Here is a 27,289-nt window from a genome sequence, read left to right as displayed (position 1 = left end):
TCTATTTACCCTTACTTTGCTCTATTATAAGGCCCGATAGATAAACACTTTTAAAAACAAACCCGCAAATGAGTCTTATATTTTAAATTTAAAATCAATTTTATTAAAAATTAATAACGCAAAATGCATTTTTAAATAAAATACGTTAAACTAAACGAACTTGAATTTTATAATTAAAATGTTAATAAGGCAGTTTGTTATTTTAAAATTTATTGGACATTAAAAAATAATGTTATCAAACTAATGTTTAATTTGTAATAGTTACTTTAATTATATATAAATATTAAATCAAAAAATATTTATATTAAAAATACGTACTTTTTTATATACACTAAAATGGTATGTTTATTTTTTGCGTTAAATTAAAGCACATATAAAATTTAAGTCTAACTTTGCAACTCGAAAATTGTAACATAAAAAAATAATTTTAAAACTTAATATTAACGTTAATTTACTTGATTTTTTAAACAAGTAAAATATTATTCTTTTTGCAAAACTGATACGCGTACACAATAAAAGTAATAACCTAATATATTAGCGCAATTCCGATTCTTTAAAAATAAATCAAAAATTACCACAAAATATATTAAAGAAAAAGTTATCATTTTTTACTTTATATTATAAGTATTCACTAACTATATTAACAGCATTTTGTACAGGCCTCCGTATACCGTTAACCTTATATTAGCAGACTCTATATGCCTAACCGTTTATACGGAAACCCAATTTATTTTCTGCCCTACCTTTACGACTTCACAAACATACGATCTAAATTTTACATCTAAAATCAACGCCTAATAAATATAACATCGTCATAACACAACAAACAAAAAAAACTATTTTTACAGGCGTCCCTAGAATAAAGTTTAATAGGGTTATAGACAAGAATAGACCCCTGGGTTAAAAATAACCCTTTTCGGTTCTCCCAACAATGCAGACGTCAGACTATTACAAAGCATTGTCTATTATTATCCTCTACGCCAGATTTATTTGACATGTTGCTAACAACCAGTGATAACAAAATGCCTGCGATAAAATTGCTATTTTTAATGCCAAAGAATGGATGTATTTTTAAACGCGGTACTTCTACATGATATATAAATCACGTTTCTAAACATATATTTAACATAGTGCGGTATATTAAAAGCTAAACATAACAATTCTATTTCACTAAAGGTTATGATAAGGAACCATTTACAACAGTCAGCATATATAAACTCTATAAGATGTCTTCATTGATACGTACACTGCCTTTGAAAAAGTAATCTAATTATATAAATCGTATTTCCATATGCCTGACTTTATACGATTTAAACCAGACTTTATTTTATCTTAAGTTTGAACAAATGCGGATACATTAGGTTTCTAATTTAGGAAACACCTAATCTTATGTTATACAACCTACACCTAGGTTTATTGTTTTAATCGACTACGCATTTCGAATGCATATATTGTTATTTCTTGCCGTGCATTTACTCAGCTACTTGAGTCGCAGTCTTTTGTATACAGTAACTTTTCTACGCTCGTGTCTAAGATTCGTGCGCCTTTAGAAAAGGCAAAACACGTCGATTGCGAAATGCGTGGATTTAGTTTCGTTGCATTTAGGCTAAGTTACAGATTATTTTCAAAAAAAACTGCCCTTTAAATATAGTAAAGAATTTTAAAAATATACTGTTATGTATTAAACAGTATTTATCTAATTGCCAAGCCTAAATTTTATATCAATCATATAATAATTAATGATTTCAGTAATATATAGATATTTTACTCTATTGGTATATATACAAACAAGAGTGTTTTTGTATATTTTGGGTTGACATATATATATTTATACTAAACCTGTGCAAGTCTATATTAATAATAAATTTATACTAAAATATCTAATGAGTATAGTACTAATTATGTATTGTTATAACACTTCTACCGAAACTTGAATATTGAAAACAGGATATCATAAAGAATTAGGTATATATAAAAAAAACAAAGTTTGTATACCCAAAAATTTGATAGTATACCCATATATATATATACCTTACTTTTAATCAATTGTAAATATCTACTTTTAAAAATAATAAAAATGCCCTTATTATATTTTATTTTTAAATTTATTAACAGAAATAATATACTTATAGTTTAAAACACAATTTAGGGCAAAATTCTATATTTTTTAAGGAAATAAAAATATCGTGAGACGGAAGTTACTTTTACAATAACAAATTCGCCACAATTTAAAAACACCAAAACTCAATTTTTATTAAAAACAGCACAAAAATGGCATATTTATAATATACAAGGCAGAAACGTAAAAAATATTTATAAAGCACTTTTTACAAATGAAAAATAACAAAAAAGACAATATTATATAATGTAGAAGTTTGACATATAATAAACTTTTGCAATTTAAGTTTTTGTACACCGAAACTATGTAAAATTTCGATAACACATTTATTAAAAAACATTTAATTAACTTCTGGTCAAAAAAACTGTCATTCAATTTTATAAAAAAAAGGGCGAATTTTATATTAAAAGCAATTCCGTGTTTGTTGAAAACGTGTGTTGAATGTTTGTGATTAATTAATTAAGTGAACCGACGGACGCTTTCTAAATTAAAAATTTCGCGAAATTTTAATTAGAAATTAACTCTTAATATAAACATTGGCGAAATAGCAAAATTACTTTAAGAAATTTTATAAATCAAATATAGTTTATTGGTATTCTAAAATTTTTTTGTAATATTATTTTGTATATATAGTAATTGTTAATGATGTATAACAAATTTAAAAAACATTTAAATATTGTTTGATAATAATCTAAAAAACATATAATTATGTGGTTATGAATTTAAAACAAAATTTATGAATATAAATTTTAAATAAACTGTATGTCATTACATTTGGTTGCATAATCTAACACAAAATTTTTATGTTTTTTGTTATGCAAAAAAAAATAAATTTAAACTTTGATAAGTTCAAAAAAATGAAAGTGTTAAAAAAAGCAGGAGCCAGAAATTGCACCCAAAAAAATGTTTAATCTTTACCTTTCTACGGTTCGTCAGACTTTAAAAGGTTCGAAGTACCTGAAAAACAAAAATATATTTGGTTTTTGTGTTTTTAGAACCCAGTAGAAGGGCGAATTTGGATACGGTATATTAGTTTACAATACCTAGGTCGTTTATTATTTTAGCTATATTGCATTCATTTAAAAATTTTAAAATACCTTTTTTATTTACTTTTTTTACGCGCCAATAAAAGTGACTAGGAAAATATACAATGAACAATACGTTAAAGTGATGGGAGAAAAATGACTAAATTAAATTTATAATTTTAAAACATGCCAAAACTGTTGAAAGGTTATGTCTAATTTTACTGTATAAAATGGTATAGTCATTGCTCATTATGTAATACTATAATATATATACATATATTTTTTTTATATATTTTTATCCTTGATGTGGGAAAGTCGAATGCGCGACTTAAATATAGAGTAACAACTGTTACTCCGACCCAGTCTCGAGTTGCCTTCAACAGTTTGGGACATTATAGATTATAATTGCCCGATAATTATGCTGCTGATTAAGTGCTGGCTCAGCAGGAGTTCGTACCGTTTATAGCACCTTACTTAAGGACACTACAGCGTAAGATCAGCGGGGATTGAACCCACGACTTCATGTGTGGTGTAGCGAGTGTATAAAAAAATTAATCTAAAAGCATGACATATTTCTTATGTATTACATACTTTACTATAAAGTTGTCTTCAAAAAACTTATAAGTATCTTAGTAAAAAATGTTATAACACTAAGTTTAAAATTATAAGCCTATTTTCAACATGTACTTACCACCACATTTCTCACAATGGCAGTTTGCAATATTAGGTAATTCAACTGTAAAGTTAGAGTCGTCCAAACAATAAAGTTGAACAGAAATGTAAGGTTGGCTTACGTTTAACTTATGCTTACAACATTCACATTCAGTTTTAATGAACGGTTCCTGTAAATAAAAAGGCCGTTTTAACAAAAGGATTATGCTTCGGTTGGGGTGTTTTTGTATAAAAATAAAGACAATTTTGGCTTTTTTTAGGGGTAACTGGGATTACCTATAATACGCCTTAAGCTATCTTTACGAGTTTGGTAAATACTTGATGTTTTACTAAGCCTGTTTTTTTTTCGGGTAGACTTTAGTAGATTAAGATATTATTAAGCATTACTGTCAGATAATTAAACTGCCATATAATTAAATTTGTAGGTTTTTGTTATTTTAGATGTTTACACCGTTTACAGGACCTTGCTTAAGGGTTTGCTACAGCATGGAAACGACTGGGATCGAACCCAAGACCCCGTGTGGTTGCCCCAAGTGTTTTAACCACTACACCACGGTGCCAATTTTTGTTTTTTTTTACTTCAGCAAAAGCTAGCACCCTTAATCATTTTATTTAAAAAAGCTTCTAAACATTGCACAAGTCGGAATCAAACCTAAGACCCTAGTGTCAGTAAAGATCGATTTTTTTACGACATAACCGCCATTGCACGCAGTTGTTTTTAAACTTTTGACTAGACAATTTCACGGTCTACTTGGAATGGGGAATTTTATGCACAAAAATAAAATAATTGAACTTTTTAAGGGCTTATTTTTAAGCCACATCTTAAGATAAAACCTCAATTATTTTTGTTTTCTTGCATTTTTTTTGCAACTTTAAATTATGTTAAACTAAAAAATTGTTTTTAGCAACACAAAAAACGTTACCTTTATTTTAAAAACAAATTTTAAAAAAATTTCCAAAAAAAACAATTTTTTTTTTAAATCTTTAGAAAAATAAAAACTTACGTATGGTAAAACGTTTACGCTTGACTGGCAACCACCTACGCAGTATTTGACCTCCACGTCACGTGACCTGCAACCGTCCAATGAAAAGTTGCGTAGCTCCGTCGTCAGCTCGCACGAAAATTCCCTTTCAACTGTGACGTAAGAAAAAGTGTTTGACGTACTGACCAAATATTCGATGTTTTTAAGATTGTTGTCAGGATTTTTTTTTAATGGACCCAATGGAATTTTACCAAAAAATAATATAACGCCATTTTACTGTAAAACATTTCATTAACCCCCTTTTATTCTAACCCCCTACTTTTGAAAACATTTATGAAAAAATTTTCTTTAAATGTCTTCTCAAAGTTACGGTTTTTAAGAAAATGTTTATTTGATAAAATGGTTTTTAGTAATAGGGGCAGATACTTAATTTCACGATACTTAATTTCAACAAAAAATGATATATTAATACAATAAAAAAATCTATATTTAATTTGTGGTTCCATATTACAACATATCATAGGTGCTAACGGGTCCATTTACTGTATATGATTCAGTGTCTATAAGCAAGGCGATATTTATAACTTTTGGAGAACCCAAAAAACGATATATAAATTGATGTTAAAACATTTTAACGATGTCACTATACTTATACCTAGTTTAGGTCTGGTTTTTGTCTTCAAAAGATTTAATGTTCGGGTGGTCGATATAATATAAATTAAAGTTTACAAATGTAGAAACTTATGTGAAAATAAATAATTTTTAACAATTTAAAAAAAAAACTTTATTTTTCTTGCTTAATAAAAATATAAAAATTAGCAATCTAAAAAAAATTTCTTTCAACGATGGGAACCGAACCCAAAACCCCAATTCTAAAATTTAAAGTTGCCGTTTGTTGAAATTTTGTTGTTTTACCTTTTTGACACGTTGAACAACAATCTCCATTATTACGTTTTCTTTCTTCTCCGTTCCGACACGTCACTTCCGGACATATGACGTCATCAGTGCAGTGGGGTGAATTTTTGCAGGTGTTCAAGCAAGATTTTGATTGGTTCTCGTTACAAGAACACGTAACGCACTCATTCGGTTTCCAAATCTAAATAAAAAATATTTTTCTGAAAATTATTTTTTTTAGAAAAAATTTTTTTTCGTAAAAAATATTTTAAAAAATAAATATTTAAAATTTAAAACACTTAATAAATCATGTGGTTTTGGATATTTATTTTCGCACGTACACTTGACGCGAGGGTTTGTTTTCTTAGGGTAACCTTACAAAAGCCCCGTTTAGAGTGTAAATAGGTTTATGTAAATTTTCTTTCAGACACGTTTAAAAATATAACACCAAAAGAACCCAGTTTAAATTTCGCTTTAGTTAAACCCCCACAAAAATCAATTTGTATGTAAATTTTTAAGAACAAAGAAATGGTTTTGAAGATTGGTATGCAGACTGTATTTAAATTTAAATGTCTAAAGGTTAGTTTACAAAGTAAAAAAGAAAACAAATTTCACAAAAATTTTTTTTTTTATATTTTATTAAATTTAATTTAAATAAAAAAAATAAAAAAAAATACCTTTTTTATAAATTCATTATCTTGGCATTTAGAATCAACACAACTTTTCAAATGTTCACAATTTTCAATTTCCATTAAATTTTCGCTACAATTTGTCTCAGAGGTCACCGGTTCAAATCTCAGTGAGCGAAACCTGTATCTTGTTGAGGGATGGGCAGAATCTGTTAAAGAAAATAAATAAAAATAACTTATAAATTAAAAATTTTAACATATGTCAGATAAAAAAATTATAATTAGAAATTTATAGCACTGGCAGCGTGGTGTAATGGTCAAAACACTTGTCTTCACTACATGAAGTCATGGGTTTGATCCGAACAGCTCTCATGCTGTAGCGCCTATAAGAAAAACGCTATAAACGGTATGAACTCCTGCTGAGCCTACACTTAATCAGCAGCTTGATTATCGAGCAATCATATGGTATCCTAAACAGAAAAACTTGAGACTGGGTCGGTGTAACTCAAGTAACTCTATGTTCTGGTCGTGAAGTTGACCTTTCCACATCAAGGATAAATAAATTTAAAAAAATTAATAACATCCCAAAACATAAATGAGCTTAAGGCTGGGTTGAAGTAATAACCAAACCCCAAGTTAGTTCAAACTGCTAAATCGGCCTTCCCACATCGAGGATAAATAAATACAAAAAATGTATAATCAAAAGCATAGAAATCATATAAGAATTTATAATCACCATAACAGCTTGAATTACATGGGGTCCAGCTTCCCCAGTCTGTGACATCACAATCACTCTCGTCACACTTGGCTGGCTCGCAGACAATGCGACCAATCAGGCATGAACATTCCGACCTGAAAAAAATTTAAATCGTTTTGAAATTTATTTTTGTGGCAGTTTGCAACTTTAAAAATAAATAAAAATTAAATTAAAATTGAACTTTTAGAATAAACTTTGATTTAAAATTGTTATAATCATTAAAGTAAATAAATAAGATACACAAGTTAAAAAAAAGAAAAAAAAAGGATAGGTAAAATAAACAAATTTTTTAAGTAAGTTACAAAAAATAAATTTAAAAAAAAAATAAAAAAGATTTTTTATTAATTAAAAACAAATTTAATTTTAAAAAATTTGCAAAAATATTAAAAAGAATCAAAAATGAATTATCTTATTTACCAAAAATTCACAAAATCATACATAAATTCTAAAAAATTTAACAAAAAAAAAATTAAAAAAAATATTTTTCAAACCTGCATTTTCTTCCATATTGATCATGCGTCGTTGTATTCCAAGCAGTGTTGCCAATAAATAAACGGCCGTGCTCGTCCATGCACTCACATTCATGTGCACTCATGCATATGTCGTTTTGTGTCACTTTATTTTCGGGACAAACGCAAATTTCTGAGCAATCTGATTGGTTGCATTTTAACGAATCCCCTTTTAAAAAAAAAAAAATTTTGTTTAAAATTTTTAATATTCTAATTATAAAATTATAATCTTTATTATTTTTATTGTAACATTAAAACCAGTATTTTATTATAAATTTCTATTTTTATATTTAAAAATAATTTTAAAGCCCATATTTCACAAATACCAAAATACAATTTACTATTTCTTTATCCAAAATTTTCAATTTAGATTATTATACCATGACATTAATTATATCATGGCATATATGTAATGAGAAAGATAAATAAAAAACAAACTGTTATGTGAAACCAATTTAAACCAAGCATATCCAAGTTACACTAAAAAGTGCCAAAATAAATTCATGTCATGCAAATGCCTTTATTTTTTGCCTAATATTAATATTTATTTTAAAATTTTTTTAATTGATTAAATATAAACAGTTACTCCAAAAAAAATGTTAAAAATCTAATAAAAAATATATTTTTAAATTAACCTTTTTTTTAATTTTATTCAAAATTTTAGACCCAAAAATTCAGGAAAAAATATCTTGTTATTTCACAAAATTTTTTTTAAATAAAATCACCCAAAATATTACCTTTAGCAATTTCATCGCACGTTAATGGCAAGCGATAATTTAGATTTTCGTCTGTCTCCTTTGCACAAATATCACACGCACGAACTTTAAACAAACCTTGCGGACAAAATTTCTGTGTTCCATTCGAACAAAACAGACTTTTGCACGGTCTGTCGATTTTTCCAGCTCCTACCAAATTTGAGTCAATTAAATGACGAATTTTTATTGTTAGACGGTTTAACAACACACAATAGCAAAAATAGACTTGTTTTTTGTATTTTTTTTGACAATAAATAATGGGGTTAACTTGTTTTGAGTAAAAACAATATTATAATAAAAAAAATATAATATTTTAAATTGTTTAATTTGGCGTAAAATAAAATGAGAATAGATTCACAAAATTAAAATGTAATTCAAAATATATATAAAAAACATTTTTTTTAACAAAAAATTGAATAAAATCTATCAGTAAAAATATATTAACAACTGTAAAATTATTATTAAAAAAAAATTAATTTTAATTATTAATTTAAGACAATAAAAACGGTTATATAAAAGGTAGTAAATTGGTATAACGTGAATTTCTAAAACCGTAAATTTCAGTAGAGCCTAAAACCGAAGCAAATTAAATATTGGACATTTTTATTAAAAATATCCCAGACTACCAAAGCAACTCAAGACTGGGTTAATATACAGATGTTACCCTTTATAAAGTCTGTATAGTCGGCCTTTCCACATCAAAGATAAATAAGTTTTAAAAACTTGATATTTTAAAATAGATTTTTACCTTTACAAGTAACATTGTTATTTCCAGCGTTTCCGTTAAGTTCACATTCTCTAAATCTGGTTTGCTTTGAATTGCCACAAGACCCGGTACAGACAGACCATAAAGACCATTCTGACCAATCTGGTTGTTTATTTGGGACCAGATTATGACATTTTTTACCAATGCAAGTTCTGGTTTGGTTTTCTTGAGAGAGGTAGTTGTTAAAATTTTCCAAAATTTTGATATTTTTGTTTAAATTTTGTGAAAAACAATTTTCCAAAGAAAAGCTAAGAAAATATAAAGTTTTAGGTTTATTATTTTAACTTTAAATGGTTTAAATAATTTGTAAATAAAAAAATAAACATAAAACATTTTTAAAAATTCATTTAATTTATAAATTTTTTAATAAACCAAGTTTCACAAATAAAAAAAAATTATAAATTTTTTTAAACTTACAATTTAGTGTCATTCTTACAGTTCCTACTTCTATATTGGATTCCTTTGTCACAAGACTTACTACAAGTTGACCAAATTGACCAAGATGTTAGGGTGGTAGGGCATACAGGCCTAAAATTAAAAATCAAATTTTACAAAAATTTAAAAATAAATTTTACAAAAATTTTTTTTCAAAAAAAATTTCCAAATAAAAAAAAAATTCATCAAAAAAATTACCTAATATTTTGGCAGGCGCTAAATTGTGCGAGATCCCTTTGCAAGCAAACATGATTGCTTAAACAGGATCTTGATCTTATTCTTATACCACCCAAACCACAAGTTAATGAACATCCACTCCATTTTTCCCAGTTTGTGGTTGTACAGGATATATTACTATTACATGGTCGTGTCTAAAAACATATTTTTGATACTGATTTTAACAAATATTCAAGCAATTTAGACATTTTATTAGCAAAGTATGAATATCTGGTTTGTAAATTGTTAAAAATTGAAATAAAAACTGCTAAAAGTTATAATATTGTACACAAAAAATTTTAAAGCTTTTGTATAAAACAAATTTACCTGCTCAATACTGCCCACACATGGTTCATGTTGACACACTCTTTTTCTCCACTGGGTGCCACCAACACATGAACCTTACAAAATATAAACAATTTAATTTTTAGAGTGTCCGGTAGTGTTAGTGAACTGGTCATGGTGTCAGACTTCAAGCCGAAAGGTTTCGGGTTCGAACCACACCAATGCCACACTATTCACCCTTGAGCCCGGCGTTCACAAATAGCTTGACCACGTCATAACAGCACACCCTTTCCCAATATAAAACCTATCACCTTAAGATGCTATGGAAAAAATTTAAATAATACCATCAAATAAGTCGATTAACTTACTGGAACAAGAACTCCAAATTGACCAAATTGTCCAATCTTTATTATCATCACTCTTATTACAAGATGGATAAATTCTACACAACTCAGTTTGTGTCTGTAGTTTATTGTTGTTTGTAATGTTATTGTTATTGTGGTTGTTTTTGCAGGTTAAATTCGTGTTTGTTGGATCAGAAGGTGAAGGACAACCACATGATCTTATTCTAAAACGTTCCTGGTGACCACATAACCTAAGAAACAAAAAAAAATTTGTAAAAAAAATAAAAATTTTATAAAAAAAATTAATTAAAAAAAATCCATTTTTTAGTGATTTTATATTTTTATTATTGTGTTTACCTTGTACAAGTTGTCCAATGTGACCAACTACACCAATTTCCTTTTATTTCTTTGTCCCTACAACTTACACTTCCATTAATACATTTACATAACTGATGTAAACCACTGAAACTCTACAAAAATAATTCAAAAAATATTTTATAAAAAAATTAATTACTAATTTTAAACCAAAATATATATTAAAAAAAATAGTATATTAGAAAAACTAAAATTAAAAATTGCAATGGTTAAATTTCCTAAATCAATTTTCTCTTACAAGAGGGGTCTAGAGTTTGATTCCCGCTAATACATTACCTTTTTTAAGTAAAAAATTAATAGTATTTGATATGCTTGGCCTATGCATCATTCCAAAAAGCAAAAAAAAACAGCAAATGCTACCAGTTTAATTACAAACTGGTCTGCCAGAGTCAACCATAGACTGGGTTATTTAAATACAAAATAGATAAATAAATATATTTTTAAAGTTTTTCACTTACTTTTCCATTTTCGATAAATTCTCCATTAAATGGGTTAACACATTGACATTGTGTTGAAGAAATACAAGCTGTATGATTATTGTTCAATACTTGATCATTATTACAATAACATCCTGAACTACATGTGTTAAAACATTGCTGAAAAAGAATTCAAAATTACATTGTGATTAATAAGATAAATTTTATTTTAATTAACCATTTACGTATTCTAATTAACCATTTTTTTTACTTTAACAAACTATTTACTAATCCCGATTAACCATTTGTTTATTATATGAACCATTTTATAATCCTAATTAACCATTTATTCATTCTATGAACCATTTTCTAATCCTAATTAACCATTTATTCATTCTATGAACAATTTTCTAATCCAAATCAACCATTTATTTATTCTATAAACCATTTTCTAATTCCAATTAACCATTTATTCATTCTATGAACCATTTTCTAACCCTAATAAACCATTTATTCATTCTATGAACCATTTTCTAACCCAAATTAACCATTTATTGATTTTATGAACCATTTTCTAACACTAATTAACCAGTTATTTATTCTATGAACCATTTTTTAATCCAAATTAACCATTTCTTTATTTCGATTAACCATTAACTTATTCTACTTAATCATTTATTCACTTAAATAACTTAACTAAATCATTCACTTATCTTAATTAAACCATTTGTTCACTTAAACAAACCACTTACTTAACCTAATTAACCATTTATTATTTCAATAAACCATTCACTTATCCTAATTTATAATAACTATAATTTCATAATTTACAAACTTTAATTAACCATTAACTGATTATTTTTTAGCATTTATTTCCATTTAAAAAAATTGATCATTTTTTAATCTTACCTTTAATCCACCACACAGTTGTACACATCGCGGACCACATTCTTGGTAAGTACTTCCACTAACAATTTTGGTACAACCGTTATTATTGGTCGGTTTCGTCCAATTAGAACAAGGCATAAGTTCACCTTTATCACATTCCTTTCTTTCCATTGTATTTTCTTTGTTAAATATTACTAAAAAAAATATTATTTATTGTAATTTTTTGTACAATTATAGCAATACTTGTATGATTAAATATTTAAAACATAAAACAAATTTCAAATTTTATTGGTTTTGTTTTTAAAATAGCATACCTAACTTTAAAAAAATATATATTTTGCATAATATAACATTAGCCTAAAATGTATAAAAATTTAAAGGTTTTAGTACAAACAATGTAAGGTTATTTTTTAACAAATATTATTTAGTTTTTATTTTAAATCTATATTTAAATACCATTATTATACTGGTCCATACAAATTCTAGTTCTTGTTTTAAATGGAATTAAACCAGATTGAAAAGTGGAACAAGTGAATGAACAACTTGACCAACTCGACCACTTGGTGAGTGATCTATTTTCACATTCTGGCAGAATTGAATTATCACATAATTCTGTTTCTGTATCCGGTTTGCTACAATTACTAAAAAAATAATAAAAAATATAAATAAAAGCTTCGAAAAACAAATATTTTTATTATTTAAAAAAATAAATTTTAAAAGCTACTTATTTTGAACTAGTGGATAGCTTGCCTTATGGTTAAATGTTGTAATATGGTCGCAACTTTGAACTAATATTTGCCAGCGATAATTTACTCGTGCACCACAAATGGCAGTTTTATTTATTTTGTAGATCTATAACATGGATATATATATATATTTTTTTATATATCTTTATCCTTGATGTGAGAAAGTCGAATGCGCGACTTAAACATAGAGTAACATCAGTTAACTCCGACCCAGTCTCGAGTTGCCTGTAGCAGTTTGGGATATTATAGATTATAATTGCCCGATAATTATGCTGCTGATTAAGTACTGGCTTAGCAGGAGTTATACCGTTTATAGCGCCTTACTCAAGGGCGCTACAGCATGAGAACAGTGAGGATTGAACCCACGACCTCATGGTGGTGTAGCAAGTGTTTTTACCACTACACCACGCTGCCGGTATATATATTGTTCAATGAGCTTTATTATATATAAAATAATTACCTGATATTTTCACATAGTTTATATCTATGTCTCCAAGAGTTAAAATTATTTCTAATACAAGTTAAACTACATTGACCCCAGTTTGACCAAATATCGTTGTTAGTTCTTGTTTGATTTGTACAAGACTCCCCTAAAATAATTTATTGCGAAAATTCAAATAAATTTAAAAACATATACTTTTTTGTAGTATTTCTTTTTTTTATGAAGCCTATCTTACTGCCTGGTCATAGAGTAAACATCAGTTACCCCAGCTCAGTCTTAAGTCAACTTTGACAAAATATTATACATAATAATTGCCCGATAATTAGGCTGCTAATTGGTTTTTGGCTCAACAGGAATTCATACCATTTACAAAGTAATTTCAAGTGTGGCACTGTTTTTACAACAGGCCCATAGTAGTTTTTACTACAGTTATTAGACTTGTAGTTTTAAAATACATAATTACACATTTATCAAGCCTATTCACATTTTTAGACTTACCAGAGCAATTTTCAGATTTCGAATCACAATTAAAAATATTACAATCTTCCTGTTCCATGACTCTCTTCTGACACCAAGTGTCCACATATTTACTGGCAGTTGTTGGAAATAAGCTAAAACAAAAACAATATATTTTTTGGTTAAAAAATAACATTTTAATATAGTTTATTATATTTGATACAAGTAAAATACAAAAATACCAATTGCAATACCAAAAAAACACTTATTTTTTTAAAAAAAAATATACAACTTTTAGAACAAAAGTTTTACCTAAATCTTCTTCGAATGCCAACACCACATTTCTTCGAGCATTTTGACCAAATAGACCAATTATAATCAGAACCAAAACAACCATTAGTAGCCTCACAAACATTAGAACCATTTAAAAACTTTTTAGGACCACAATTTATAGTCCCGCCATTACATTGACAAGTAGTACATTGACCTATATTAAAATTTTCTCTGTTTTTTCTAATTTGGCCCAGAGCATAACAGTTGCACTCGTTCTGTGGAACACATTGCCCATTCTGCCAGAATGTGGCGTTAGTACAAGCACAATGTCCGACCTCACAATTGTTTATTGTATTATTGTTATTATTGTTTTGGCATAATTTTGAGTTTGTGATTTCACTACTTAACTCAAGACAAGTTTTTCCTAAAAATAAAATCATTTTAGATAAAAAGTAAAAAAATTTTAACAAAATAATTTTATTATTTAAATTTTTTTTAGTTTTTTGTGAAACTTGAATATATTAAAACCACATTTTTACACTTACCAACATTACAACTTCTACATCCCTTTACAAATTGAGAATTCTTTGGACAAGTTTCCTCAAAACAGGGTTGTAAATTACAAGGTTGAACCTACAGTAGAATAAAATAATAAAAATAAACATTTTTATTTTTTTAGAAAAAAAATCTATATTTTTAAATACTGAAAAAAAAATAGAATATTCAAATAATTTTAGTTGCTAAAGCTAGGCAAAAATGTGATGTAAGAGTTATCTTTATATAATAAACCTAAGTGAAAGACATGTATGTATTTGTTGAATTCAGAAGCCTTAAAATAAAAAAAATTCGTTTGTGTAAAAAAAATATATGTAATTTTACAATTTTTTAGATATTTTAAATCTAACTTACCATGACACTTTCTCCTTTACAGTTTTTCATGTTAAATTGATCTTCCTTACAACTCCTATGCCTACTTTGTATTCCGCCATTACAGGACCTTAAATAATATTTTAAATTTCAAGTTAACCTATTTTAAAAAAATATTTTTTTGTTTAGTTTATATATTTTCAAAATTTTTTACTTGTCACATTGGGACCAGGGTTGCCAATTATTCCAAGTTGAGCCCTCAAAACACAAAGTTAAACCACATTGTGTAAATTGTTGGGAAACACCTTGGCAGTTTTCACTGTTATGACCTATCAAATAAATCTTAAAATTAAAAAAATTAATAAAGTTTTTTTTTTGTATATATCTTTATCCTTGATGTGGGAAAGTCAAATGCGCGACTTAAACATAGAGTAACATCAGTTAATCCAACCCAGTCTCGAGTTGCCTGTGGCAGTTTGGGATATTATAGATTATAATTGCCCGATAATTATGCTGCTGATTAGGTGCTGACTCAGCAGAAGTTCATACCGTTTATAGTGCCTTACTCGAGGACGCTACAGCATGAGATCAGTCGAGATCGAACCCACGACCTCATGGTTGTGTTGCAAGTGTTCTTACCACTACACCACGCTGCCAGTTATTTTATAATCAATTATTTAATTAAAGTAAGAACTTTAAATTTTTATTATTTTTTTAAAGATATACCCAAAAAGTTGATATTTTTCGACAAACATTTTCTATTCCTTTGCTTGATTCCTATTTGTTCAAAAGCAATCATATCTCTGTTTAAAAAAACAATTGTTAAGTCAAACTACAAAGATTAAACCAAAAAATATATATATAATAGAGCTTAGTGAAAAAATGACCAATTAAAAAGTCTTTAAAGAGTTTAGCAATTTTGTAAGTGATGTATATAGCACGTTAGTATGGTTGACACTGAATTACAAAATGGTTTTAGAACCTTTAAAAAATGTCTGTGGTACTTACAATTTAATTTTCAAAAATACTGGAAAATAATTTACATAAAAAAAACAGGTTACCATACTTTTTAGTGTAACGTAGAAAGTACCAAGTAGCGCAGTGAATGTATACACGTTAGTACTTTCTACGTCATCACAAACAAGGATTCCCCTATCTTTTTTTTTAATTAATTTTATTTTTTTTTTTAAGTTGAATAACTTAAAAAGTAAATGAAATTACTTAAAGTTAAAATCATTTTTGTGTTCAGTGACACCAACTTTATTAATTTTTGAGTAAAAAAAATCGCTTATATAGGACTTTAAAATAAAAAACCCTAGTTTGTAGAGCAGGTAAACTAAGGGCATACATTAGGTCCAGTATAACACAATAAATTAAAATGCAGTCCATTAGACAGACAATAAACTAGTAATAATAAAATATATTAATAACACTATTTCATTTCAAATATTATTTAAAAATACTTAAATTCATAAAAATATTTTTTTATTTTAAAATCAAAATCTTACATGTTTATGCATGAGTGACTACATGGCGACCATTTCGACCAATTGGACCATTCCCATAATGCAACATTACTTTCACATAAAGTGTGATTGGTGCAAATCGTTTGAACATTACGACATGTGCAATTTTTACAACCAATCACAACGCTCTGACCAGGTCCCAAGGTTTCCAAATTATTATTTAAATTATATTTAGAAATGTCGCAAGAACAGTTTGAGATATCAACACATTTTCTATTCTAAAAAATAAATAAATAACTTTTATTTTACATTGATTTATCCTCGATGTGTACAGCCTTCACATAGAGAAACATCAGTTTTTCTAACCCAGTCTTAAGTTTCCTTTGGTAGTTAGGGATATTATAGATTACAATTGCTTGATAAATAAACTGCTGATTAAGTGTTGGCTCAGCAGAAGTTTTTACCGTTTAAAGCGCCTTATGAAAAAGTGATATAGCATGAGGGCAGTGGGGATTGAACGGCATGAAGGCAGTGGACCTCATGTAGTAAAGTCAAGTGTTCTGACCACTACACTACGCTGCCGGTGATAAAGAAATTATTTATATAAAGATTAATACAAAAATAAAGTTTTTACTTACAAAAATTCAAATTTTTAACTAAAATTTACTTGCAATTTTTTATTTTATAAAAAAAGGCAAAAAAATAGATTTAACTAATAACTTACCGATAAATATTTTCCTTCTGGGCAATGACAACCCCAGACACAATCCTTGTTACATTTTTCCCCGATAAAATTATCATTATTTAAACTATCACAAGTTTGTGGACAATTCTTGCACTTGTACTCCATTCCGGCAGAACAGATTGAGCATAATGTTTGGTTAGACGAACTGCACTTGCGATTCTGGCGAAATAGGTTGTAGTGTTGCTTCGTTGAGGTGCAGAAGGAAGGAGACACTTCAACATCATCAACTAAAAAAAAATTATTTTTAAAAATAAAATTTTTTTTAAGAATATAAAAAATAAAAACTGTCGCAATTTTAATTCTTTTTTTTTTTTTTGAAAAATTTTTTTGGAGGGGTGATTATAACAAAGTTCAAATTTTACCCACTTTTACAAGCCCTGACTCTCTCCCGCCTTCCAACCCCACAACTTGTCGAGCAGTCGCCCCAACTCTGCCATTCACCCCACATCGGGGGGCATTCCCTACTGGTGATTACGCCAGAGCATGCTTTTTGTTGTCTGCTGTCTCCAAGACACTCATGCGCATTTTGACCACTAGATGGAGGGTTGTTGGGCGATCGAAATCGGTAAGCGTGACCCAGTGAGCCACAAGTTCTAAAAAACAATTAAATTTTATTTTTACCAATTAATTTTTACCAACCAATTAAACCATTTAAATTCATTTTAACCTTTTAAATTTCACCAATTATTAAAACAATTAAATTTCACCAACCAATTAAACCAAATAAATTTTATAAACCAATTGAACCAACTAATTTTTACCAACCAATTAAACCATTTAAATTCATTTTAACCATTTAAATTTTACCAATTATTAAAACAATTAAATTTTACCAACCAATTAAACCAATCAAATTTAACCAACCAATTAACCAATTAAATTTTACCAACCTGTCGCATTGTGACCATGGAGACCATGTCGACCAACCACAATCAACCGAGCAATTGTTGCACATTGTTCTCCCATTGTTACAAGTACAATGGCAATTGTTAACTTGAAATTTAGACTGAGGTTCATATTCATTATAACTCACAGTACACCTTAACAAAATTTTTTTTAAAATCCAATTATTCATTTTTTTGTAAGTTTTAAAAAAACAGAACCCACCAAAAAATCCCCAAACCCACCCACAACCCCCTTAACATGTACAGCTCCAAAATTTTATACTAGCTTACCCCTATTTACCCGAAAGTACCCTTTAAAAAGAAAAACTGAGTACTTCTAAAAATACCCCCGCAAAAATAAACAATTTTTTTACCTGCAATCTTTTAACTCCACACAAACCCCATCCTGTAGAAACTTCCCTGGGGGGCAAAAACAGCCCCCTAAATTACCCCTCAACGAGCACTCAGTTCTACATCTAACGTTAGCACTTAAATCAGCACAAGTTTGTGAACAAGCTCGAAAATTTAGACATTCCGTTCCATTCAAGAAGATCCTACCACCAGTACATAACCCTAAAAAAGTTATATTTTTTGTTTATTGATTTATTCTCAATGTATTAGTTTATGCCCTGTAGCTTTTTTAGATAAATCCACATAAGCTTTCTTTAATTTTAATAAATAAATAGTTTGTTTGTAATATCTATTTAATGGTTTAAACTTTAACTTAATTATCAAATTTGCAGTATTTTTGACAACTCTTTTTAAGCGGGCTTTTCATACTTGTTTTCCTAGTATTATTTATTTTCACTTTATATTGAGTGCAAATGTCGGTTTTTAAAACACACTAAGTAAAAAAACAGCAGCGTGGTGTAGTGTTAAGAACACTTGCTACACCGCCAGGTCGTGGAGTCAATCCCCATTGCTCTCATGCTGTACCGCCCTTGAGTAAGGGGCTATAAACAGTATGAACTCCTGCTGAGCCAACACTTAATCAGCAGCTTAATTACCAGGCATTATAATCTATATAATATCCCAAACTGCCACAGTTGTTGCTCTATGTTTAGGTCGCGCATTCGACCTTCCCACATCGAAGATAAATTTATATACAAAAAAAAAATTTTGTTCTACCAAACGAACGCCACCCAATAAACATAGATTTAGACCCAACATAAATTCAGCATTATTTTTATTTTTTATAAGAATTAGACAGAACTTAATATTCTTGCACCAAACTAATATCAAAGACAACTTTAAATTAACAAATTCGCTAAACCCCAACAAAGAAATTCCTTTAAAATTTTTACCTGGCATGCATGGTATGGCATTACAAACTTTAGTCTCAGAGCAGACTCCCGGACACTCTCTACCACCGTTCAGTGGCTGTGGTGAGTCACATGATCTTTTTCTCGACTGTACTCCACCACCACAAGTACGACTGCACTGAGACCATGGTTTCCATGGTGACCATGCTCCGTCACGCTTGCACGATTTTTCGTAACAAGCTCTAAATTTGTTAAAAAAAATTTAATTGCGATAAAAGTTAATGAAAATTTATAAATTTTAAAAATAAAAACAATAATAAGTTATAACTTTGAGTATTAAAATAAATGTTTTTACACTTAATCTAAACAAAAACTGGCAGTATGGTGCAATGATCAGAAAATACTTGGGGTCATGAGGTCTTAAGTTCGATCCCGACTGCTCACATGCTGTAGAGGCCCCGAGTAAGCTGCTATAAACGGTATAAACTCCTGCTAAGAATCAGCAGCCTAATTATCCTAAACTGCCACAAGCAACTCAAGACTGGGTCGAAGTAACTGATGTTACTTTATGTTTGGGTCATAAGGTTCGAGGATAAATTAGTATGAAAAAAAGCATCAAGGATAAATTAGTCGAGGATAAATTAGTATGAAAAAAATTCTTACCTAAAGAGCTGAAATGGGCCGTTGCACTGATTTTTGTTTTTACTTTTTTCAACCAAACCTCTGTGTTTCATTTGCTTGCCTAGTCCACATGACTTAGAACAAGCAGACCATGAGGTCCATGTGTTAAACTGACATGGTTGATACATTGTTTGACATTGTTGTAAGGTTTCATCTGATTGGTCGACACAGTTTGAAATACCATCGCAAATAAAAGAACTAAAAAAAATCGTATTTAATTTTTTTTTATATTATTAATTATGTTTTTAATTACTTTAGTTATTTTTTTATGTTTATTTATCCTCGATGTGGGTAGGACGAATTCACAAACTAAACAAAAAGTCCCGTCATCTACTACAACCCAGTCTTTGAGTTGCCTTTGGAAGTTTGGGGCATTATAGAATACAATTCCCTGATAATTAAGCTGCTGATAAGGTGCTGGCTTACCAGAAATCATAACATTTAAAGTGCCTTACTTAAAGGGGTTACAGCATAAAAGCAGTGAAGATCAAACCCAGGACCTCATACAGTAAAGCCAAGTGTTTTGACCACTACTATAGCATAAAAAGAAAAAGTTTAACAATTAGATATGTAGAAATTTGGAATTGTTTTACTTTGAAATACATTCCGTTGAAGTTTTGCATTGAAATTCATCATCTTTACATTTAGGTGATTCGCCACTTCCGTTTTCAAAACTTGGTACTGTAGGTTTGGGGTTCGAATCCTAGCATTAGCAACAATTTTTTTTTTTATATAAAAATTTTTGGAATTACCGATATATACAGAACACTCTAAATTTATTAGTTATTTGGAAATAAAACAATAATTTAATGTAAAGAAATAAAAATACCTGATAAGGAGTAGTTGTATAAATAGTAGTAGGTTCTGTAGTTGGTCTATTATCCCATCCTATAGTAGTTTGCTATAAAAATAAATATGTTAGACAAAATTAAATTTATTTCTAATATTGTTTTAAAAATCGTAAATTGTAGTTGAAAAGTATAAATATTTGATTGACTATTGTTAATATAGTTTAAATGTAAATGCTTTGGCAATTTTTTTTTAGTTTAAATTTTTTACTTTGTTAAATTTCATGTTTGCTTTAGTAGTTGTTGAAAGAGTAGATTTTTGGGTGAAAATTTCTTGAATAAATGCAGGAGTTGTTATATCATGTATAACAGGTGTAGTTTCTACAAAAAAGACACTTTTTTTTAATTTTTAAATTAAAAAGCTACTAGTGAATATATATTTTTTTTGTATATATCTTTATCCTCGATGTGGGAAAGTCGAATGTGCGACTTAAACATAGAGTAACATCAGTTACTCCGACCCAGACTCGAGTTGCCTATAGCAACCTCGTGTGTGGTGTAGCAAGTGTTCTTACCACTACACCATGCTGCCAGTTTATATATAATAAAGCTTAATAATAGGCTATCTATATTTATATATACCTAAGAATAAAATGTTTTAGAATAATAATAATAACAAAAAAACAGTTAAATTAATTTTAAGTTAATTTTTACCAGTATCTTGTAAAGTGCAATAACAACATTGTGAGTTATTCTCAGGTTTAATTAATGTTTGGTTATTAGGGCATCCTGTTACCGCATATTCACAATACCTAAAAAAATCAAAAAGTAATTTGTAAAAATTAAAACTTATGCTTTATTTGCCAAATTTATTTTAGATGTGAATTTTAAAGTTTTAAAGCTTCAGTTTATTTGTAAACTTAGTAAAGTTGGCAATTTTTTATTAATATTTTTGATTTAGAAATAAGTAAATTATAATGCAGTTTTTCATAAGCACAACAATGTCATCAGTAAGGATCAAACCTATGGCCTAGGGTTCCACACAAACTGTTCAATAAAATTATTAGCTACCAGCTATTGAATATGTACACTTTAATTTCACAGTCAAAAAAAAACTTTTAAAAAAATTAAATATTTGACCTTCTACATTGAATTGTTTGATTTTCCAGACAAGAACAAATCTGACAACGTTCCATTTTCCATTGATCACCAACTATTCTTTGTTTTCCGCCTATGACATCACAATACTGACATTGTTGTGTTGGACAACGCCTGGATTTTCTGTATAGGCCCTGACATTGATTTTTAGAACCATATCTAAAAAAAAATTTAAAATTTTGTTCAAATTTTTTTCAGGATAATTACAAAATTTAGGTTATTTCCCTACCTGCTGGGTCTTAAGGGTGACCTGAACGCCCACTGGACCCCATTTATCCCACAGGGCCCAAAACATGGGCCCCAGTTAGACCAGGGGGTCCACCCACAAGCAGGGGGCTCACAATTTGGATCAGCTACACAGTTACCCCATTTTCCAGCACCCATGCATTGACATTTTTCACAATTAGCCAGTCGGGAAACTTCTTCCCCGATTTGATAAATCTAAAAAAATAAAATTAATTTAACCTTTTTATTTAAAATATTTAGAAACTAATAAACTTTAAAATACTTTAAATTTAAAAAAAACACAAATCTGTCACCTTTTCTCCTTCATAACACGGACATTCATTTTCTTTGACACAAAAGTCACTACTCTTGTTTAGTGCCACATGACCACTTGGACAAAAACAACCAGTCACACAGTCACCATCTTTACTTTGTGCCACGCAACTTGTGCCACCGCCACGAATAATATCGTGACATGTTAATGGACAAATATTTTTGGTTCTGTTGTTGAGGTCGCAATCTTGGTGAATCTTGTTTCCTAAAAATTAATAAATTTTAATAATTAAAAAACAAATTTAATATTTCAAAAAAAAAATTTTAAATTAGTTTTAAAATTTAGATCATGTGCAATTTACAGTTCTCAAATTAATTTTACAGTACTTGTCTAGTTTTTTATTGTTTTGACAGAATATTAAAATCAGCATTTTGTAGTAGTAAGAACACTTGCTACACCACACATGAGGTCGTGGGTTTAATCCCCACTGCTCTCATGCTGTAGCGCCCATGAGTAAAGTGCTATAAACGGTATAAACTCCTGCTAAGCCAGCACTTAATCAGCAGCATGATTATCAGACAATTATAATCTATATAATATCCCAAACTGCCACAAGCAACTCGAGACTGGGTCCGAGTAACTGATGCTACTCTATGTTTAGGTCACGCATTCGACCTTCCCACATCTATATATATATATGAATTTCTAAATTTTGTGCGCTCCATCATGGAATAACTACAATTAATTGTGGCTCGAGTTTTTGCCTATAGCTGGAATATATGTTCTTCTGTGGAATAGGCTTATTACTTTTTTAATGTTTTATAAGGGTTAGCCGTAATAAGCAAAACTATATTTTAATTTGCCGCTACGTTTCTTTCTATTATCTTAAAGAGAACAAGAGAAATGTAAAAAACGATCGCGTGCGCTATTCTCCGATCGCATGCGCTAAAGAGAATGTAATTTTTCTCTTTAAAATTTCGCACCGTTTCTTTTTAATATCACGGCAAAGAAGAAAAAATCGCCTGCAAATAAATGCAAAAAAAGGAAAATTAAAAATGTGAAATTTTTGACTTAAAAAACATGTGGAATGTGCTCTTAACTGGTGCAAATTAACGATTTTAAAAGGTGCTTTTATTCCATTATGCTAAGTATAGACTGAGTGAACAGTTAAATGAACAAATAGGACTGTTGTTGAACAATTTTATAATTACTTGCATGAAGAATATTTATTGTACAAAAATTGATATTAGGTTTTTTGTTTACACTTATTTATTAATCAGGTTTCGTATGAAGTATTTAAATTAAAATGTTTAAAATAAATTTGACTTACTATAATTTATTGGATTTATATTAAAAAAAGTTACCAACATAGTTTTAAGACTTTGCGCTAATAAATTTTATAAACTTTTTTACGCATAGCCTAAAGCTTTTAAATCGGATTTTTACATAACAAAAAAAAGTTTTACATCGCCCTTAAATGTTATAATAAATATTTTTTTTAGTTTTTTGTGTAAATAAAATGCCTTACACTAATAAAAAAAATAGTAAAAGGAGAAAAACCAGTGCGTTAGTTAACACTAAAAGTTTTTCGGTGTCCACGAAGTGCGCTCTGTATTCGACAGAAATATTTTCCGCCAATCAGAAAGTTATACTGCAAAATGTTGGTGTTTTAAATGTTGAATGTATATTTTGCAAAGCACGGCTTTGGCATCATGAATCTAAGAACTTTTGCTGTTCAGGGGGTAAAATTGGACTACAACCATTTCCTATGTTACCACAAGTGTTTGCTAATCTGTGGGAAGCAGATACATTAAATGCACGAGTTTTTCGTGATTATTCCCGACAGCTTAATAACGCGCTTGCATTAATTTCACAAAAAGTGAAACTTTCTCCGAATCCGTTAGGTCACCATAAATGGAATCCAAGCGTCGTTATACAAGGGAAATTGTACAATTTTATAGGTCCTCTTCAAGGTGATTTTAATTCACCCAAATTTGCACAATTGTATATTCACGATCCTGACCATGATTTTGAAGAAGCGTCGCTGCGACTTGCAAATATACCTCTTCCGTCTTCTACTACAAAAAACCAGCGCCAGATTCTTTTAGAATTATTAAAAATATTACAAAGTGAGCTTCGTAAATGTAATCCGTATATATCCGATTTTATTCAAGCATGTGAAATTCCAGGTTCCGATGTTATTGGAGCGAAATTTGTGATATGTGAAAGTGCCCGACCACAAGGCGAGCATGTTCGACGTTATAATAAAAGTTTTAAGGAAGTATCTGTATTTGTTGATGATGAACCAGGAAGACGAGACTTACTTCTTCATCTTAGAGAAGGCGGATTACAAACCATACAAGACACACACAGGTCCGCAAACCCGCTTCATTTTATTCTTCTTTTTCCACAAGGAACAGATGGATGGCATTTGGAAATTAAACAGGTAAACCCAACAACCAAAACTGCTACAAAAAAGAGAGTCGTTGTAAGAGAATTTTATTGTTATCATCTTCAACAGCGTTTACGACAGTCGCCTTCTCTTTTTCAAGCCAAACGTCTTTTTCAAGAATATTGCTGTGTTGCGTTTGCAACTGCTGAAAATCAACGCCTATTTTACATTCGCAATAATCAAAAAAAAATTCGTGCGGAATTATATTCAAATCTTTGTGATGCCGTACATTCACACGATGTTCAAAAAGAAAGTACGCTAGGAGTGGGTAGACCTTTTATTTTACCACCTTCATTTTCTGGTGGTCCCCGCGACATGCATCGCAGGTTTCAAGATGCAATGGCAATAGTTCGTAAATTCCATAAACCAGACTTTTTTATTACTTTTACATGTAATCCTAAATGGAAGGAAATTACAGACTCACTATTTCCTGGCCAATCTCCCGCTGACCGGCCTGATATTGTAACGAGGGTGTTCAATGGTAAATTAATTGCATTTATAGAAGAAGTAAAAAATAAAAATCTTTTTGGAAAAATTACTGCTTATATATATACTATCGAATTTCAAAAAAGGGGTCTTCCACATAGCCACATTTTGCTCATACTCGATGAACAAGATAGATTAAGAACATGTGACGATGTCGATAATGTAATTTCTGCAGAACTTCCTCCAGATCCCAATTCTTTTCCTAATGAATCATGTGAACAAAAACAAGCTGAACGTTTGCAAAATATAGTTTTGCAAAATATGATTCATGGCCCATGCGGCTTTATTAGAAGTAATTTGCCGTGTATGAGAAATGGCGCATGTAGTAAAGGATTTCCAAAACCGTTTATACAACGTTCAGTTTGGAATGAAAATACAATCTATCCTTCGTATATGCGACGGTCTCCCGAAGAATTTGGACGACAGGTTGAATACAAAGGGCAAATCATTAACAATAGCTGGGTGGTCCCTTTTAATCCATACTGCACTTTGCGTTATGAAGCCCATATAAACGTTGAATCTTGCTCTTCTTCCCTTGCTGTTAAGTATCTTTTTAAATACATCCATAAAAGATCTGATAGAGCCATGGTAAAAATAACACAAGAAAACTTGGCACAAACAAAAAACGAAATCGACGAATATCAAGACATGCGGTCAATTGGGTCGAGCGAGGCATGTTGGCGACTTTTTTCTTTTCACATGAGTAAGCGTTTTCCTGCTGTACAAGCGCTTCGAGTTCATTTACCAAACCAGCAACTAATATATTTTGAAGCGGGCAATGAAAAGGAAACTGTTGAAAAAGGGCCAAAAGCTACAGAATTAGACATGTTTTTTGAATACAACAAAAACAATTCTAATACTTCTATTACATACTGCGATTTCCCAGAATATTTTACTTATACCAAAAATGTTTGGACAAAAAGAAAAAATCGTTCTTCAACCATAGGCAGAATATATACTATTCACCCACTAGCAGGAGATGTATTTTACCTAAGAATTTTATTGCATCATAGCCATTGCAAGGGTAAATCATCATTTGATGCTTTGAAAATAGTTAACTTTTATAAATGTGATACTTTTCAAGATGTATGTAGAAAGCTTGGTATTTTACAGGATGACAATGAGTGGGAAAGCTTACTTACTGAAGCAGAACAAACAAATATGTGTCCGCAAATAAGAGAACTTTTTGTTACGATTTTGTTGTTTTGTAACCCTGCAAACCCTGCAGAACTTTTTAATAAACATTATTTATACTGGATAGACGACTTTCAGAATGGATCAGATCAAATTACTGAAAGTTTTTTAAAAGTTTTGGTCTTGCATGATCTTGAAAAAAGACTTAACAATTATGGAAAGAATTTATATGACTTTGAACTACCAATTATTACTCCGGATGAGCGAGCAAAGGCACACATTTTTAATAACACTATTACAGATTTGCAACTTCCGTTAATTATTCAACAGGAGTTAAGTTACGACTGGGATACACTTATTCAAATTGCGAATCCCTGTTCAAATAGCTCACAATCTCTCACTCAAGAACAAAACGAAATCGTTAGCAAAGTATTACAGTCGCTAAAGAAAAACGAGCCTCTCGCTATTTTTGTTGACGCTAGGGGAGGTACAGGAAAAACATATATGCTTAATGCTTTGTTGGCAACAGTTCGCACCTCTAACAGAAAGGACAAAGTTATAGCATTAGCTGTCGCTTCTAGCGGCATCGCTGCTACGTTGCTTATTGGTGGCCGGACATTTCATTCCAGATTTAAAGCTCCTCTAAATTGTGATCAAAATTCAACATTTTGCATTTCAAAACAATGTTCAACAGCTAAACTAATAAACATGGCAAAGGTTATTATATGGGATGAGGCACCAATGGCAAATAAAAGTTTGCTAGAGGCACTTGATCGCACGTTGCAAGATATAATGGACTATAATTTGCTATTTGGTGGGAAAATTGTAATATTAGCTGGAGACTTTAGACAAATTCTTCCTGTAGTCAAACATGGATCACAT

The 27,289-nt window shown here is 29.6% G+C and overlaps 1 protein-coding gene across 2 annotated transcripts in view; it reads right to left on the bottom strand.

The window, feature by feature from the left end:
- Nucleotides 1-2,156: 2,156 nt before the first annotated feature.
- Nucleotides 2,157-27,289, bottom strand: part of LOC145749401 (SCO-spondin-like) — a 47,493-nt gene continuing 22,360 nt past the window's right edge. The window contains exons 23-61 of one of the 2 annotated variants that reach the window (XM_082565159.1): nt 22,376-22,599; nt 22,066-22,277; nt 21,819-21,995; nt 21,393-21,490; nt 20,950-21,059; nt 20,720-20,791; nt 20,484-20,593; nt 19,873-20,088; nt 19,252-19,451; nt 18,322-18,520; nt 17,954-18,103; nt 17,430-17,656; nt 17,043-17,290; nt 16,361-16,596; nt 15,579-15,655; nt 15,067-15,181; nt 14,895-14,982; nt 14,531-14,618; nt 14,025-14,409; nt 13,755-13,867; nt 13,275-13,404; nt 12,525-12,709; nt 12,090-12,262; nt 11,223-11,360; nt 10,747-10,859; nt 10,414-10,640; nt 10,088-10,161; nt 9,743-9,915; nt 9,527-9,637; nt 9,092-9,357; nt 8,326-8,493; nt 7,571-7,757; nt 7,059-7,174; nt 6,371-6,531; nt 5,715-5,895; nt 4,821-4,951; nt 3,836-3,986; nt 3,038-3,076; nt 2,157-2,601 (exon numbers count right to left, since the gene is read on the bottom strand). In XM_082565159.1, coding sequence (XP_082421285.1) covers nt 3,042-3,076; nt 3,836-3,986; nt 4,821-4,951; nt 5,715-5,895; nt 6,371-6,531; nt 7,059-7,174; nt 7,571-7,757; nt 8,326-8,493; nt 9,092-9,357; nt 9,527-9,637; nt 9,743-9,915; nt 10,088-10,161; nt 10,414-10,640; nt 10,747-10,859; nt 11,223-11,360; nt 12,090-12,262; nt 12,525-12,709; nt 13,275-13,404; nt 13,755-13,867; nt 14,025-14,409; nt 14,531-14,618; nt 14,895-14,982; nt 15,067-15,181; nt 15,579-15,655; nt 16,361-16,596; nt 17,043-17,290; nt 17,430-17,656; nt 17,954-18,103; nt 18,322-18,520; nt 19,252-19,451; nt 19,873-20,088; nt 20,484-20,593; nt 20,720-20,791; nt 20,950-21,059; nt 21,393-21,490; nt 21,819-21,995; nt 22,066-22,277; nt 22,376-22,599 — 6,065 coding nt within the window. In that variant the 3' untranslated portion in view covers nt 2,157-2,601; nt 3,038-3,041. Of the gene's footprint in view, nt 3,077-3,835; nt 3,987-4,820; nt 4,952-5,714; nt 5,896-6,370; nt 6,532-7,058; nt 7,175-7,570; nt 7,758-8,325; nt 8,494-9,091; nt 9,358-9,526; nt 9,638-9,742; nt 9,916-10,087; nt 10,162-10,413; nt 10,641-10,746; nt 10,860-11,222; nt 11,361-12,089; nt 12,263-12,524; nt 12,710-13,274; nt 13,405-13,754; nt 13,868-14,024; nt 14,410-14,530; nt 14,619-14,894; nt 14,983-15,066; nt 15,182-15,578; nt 15,656-16,360; nt 16,597-17,042; nt 17,291-17,429; nt 17,657-17,953; nt 18,104-18,321; nt 18,521-19,251; nt 19,452-19,872; nt 20,089-20,483; nt 20,594-20,719; nt 20,792-20,949; nt 21,060-21,392; nt 21,491-21,818; nt 21,996-22,065; nt 22,278-22,375; nt 22,600-27,289 lie in introns of both variants that reach the window. The other variant, XM_082565158.1, reaches the window with a different exon arrangement.

Source organism: Corella eumyota, chromosome 4, assembly GCF_963082875.1.
Source record: "Corella eumyota chromosome 4, kaCorEumy4.1, whole genome shotgun sequence".
Taxonomy (NCBI): Eukaryota; Metazoa; Chordata; class Ascidiacea; order Phlebobranchia; family Corellidae; genus Corella; species Corella eumyota.
The sequence above is the reverse complement of the archived record's forward strand: the minus strand, read 5'-3'. Positions and strand labels throughout refer to the sequence as shown.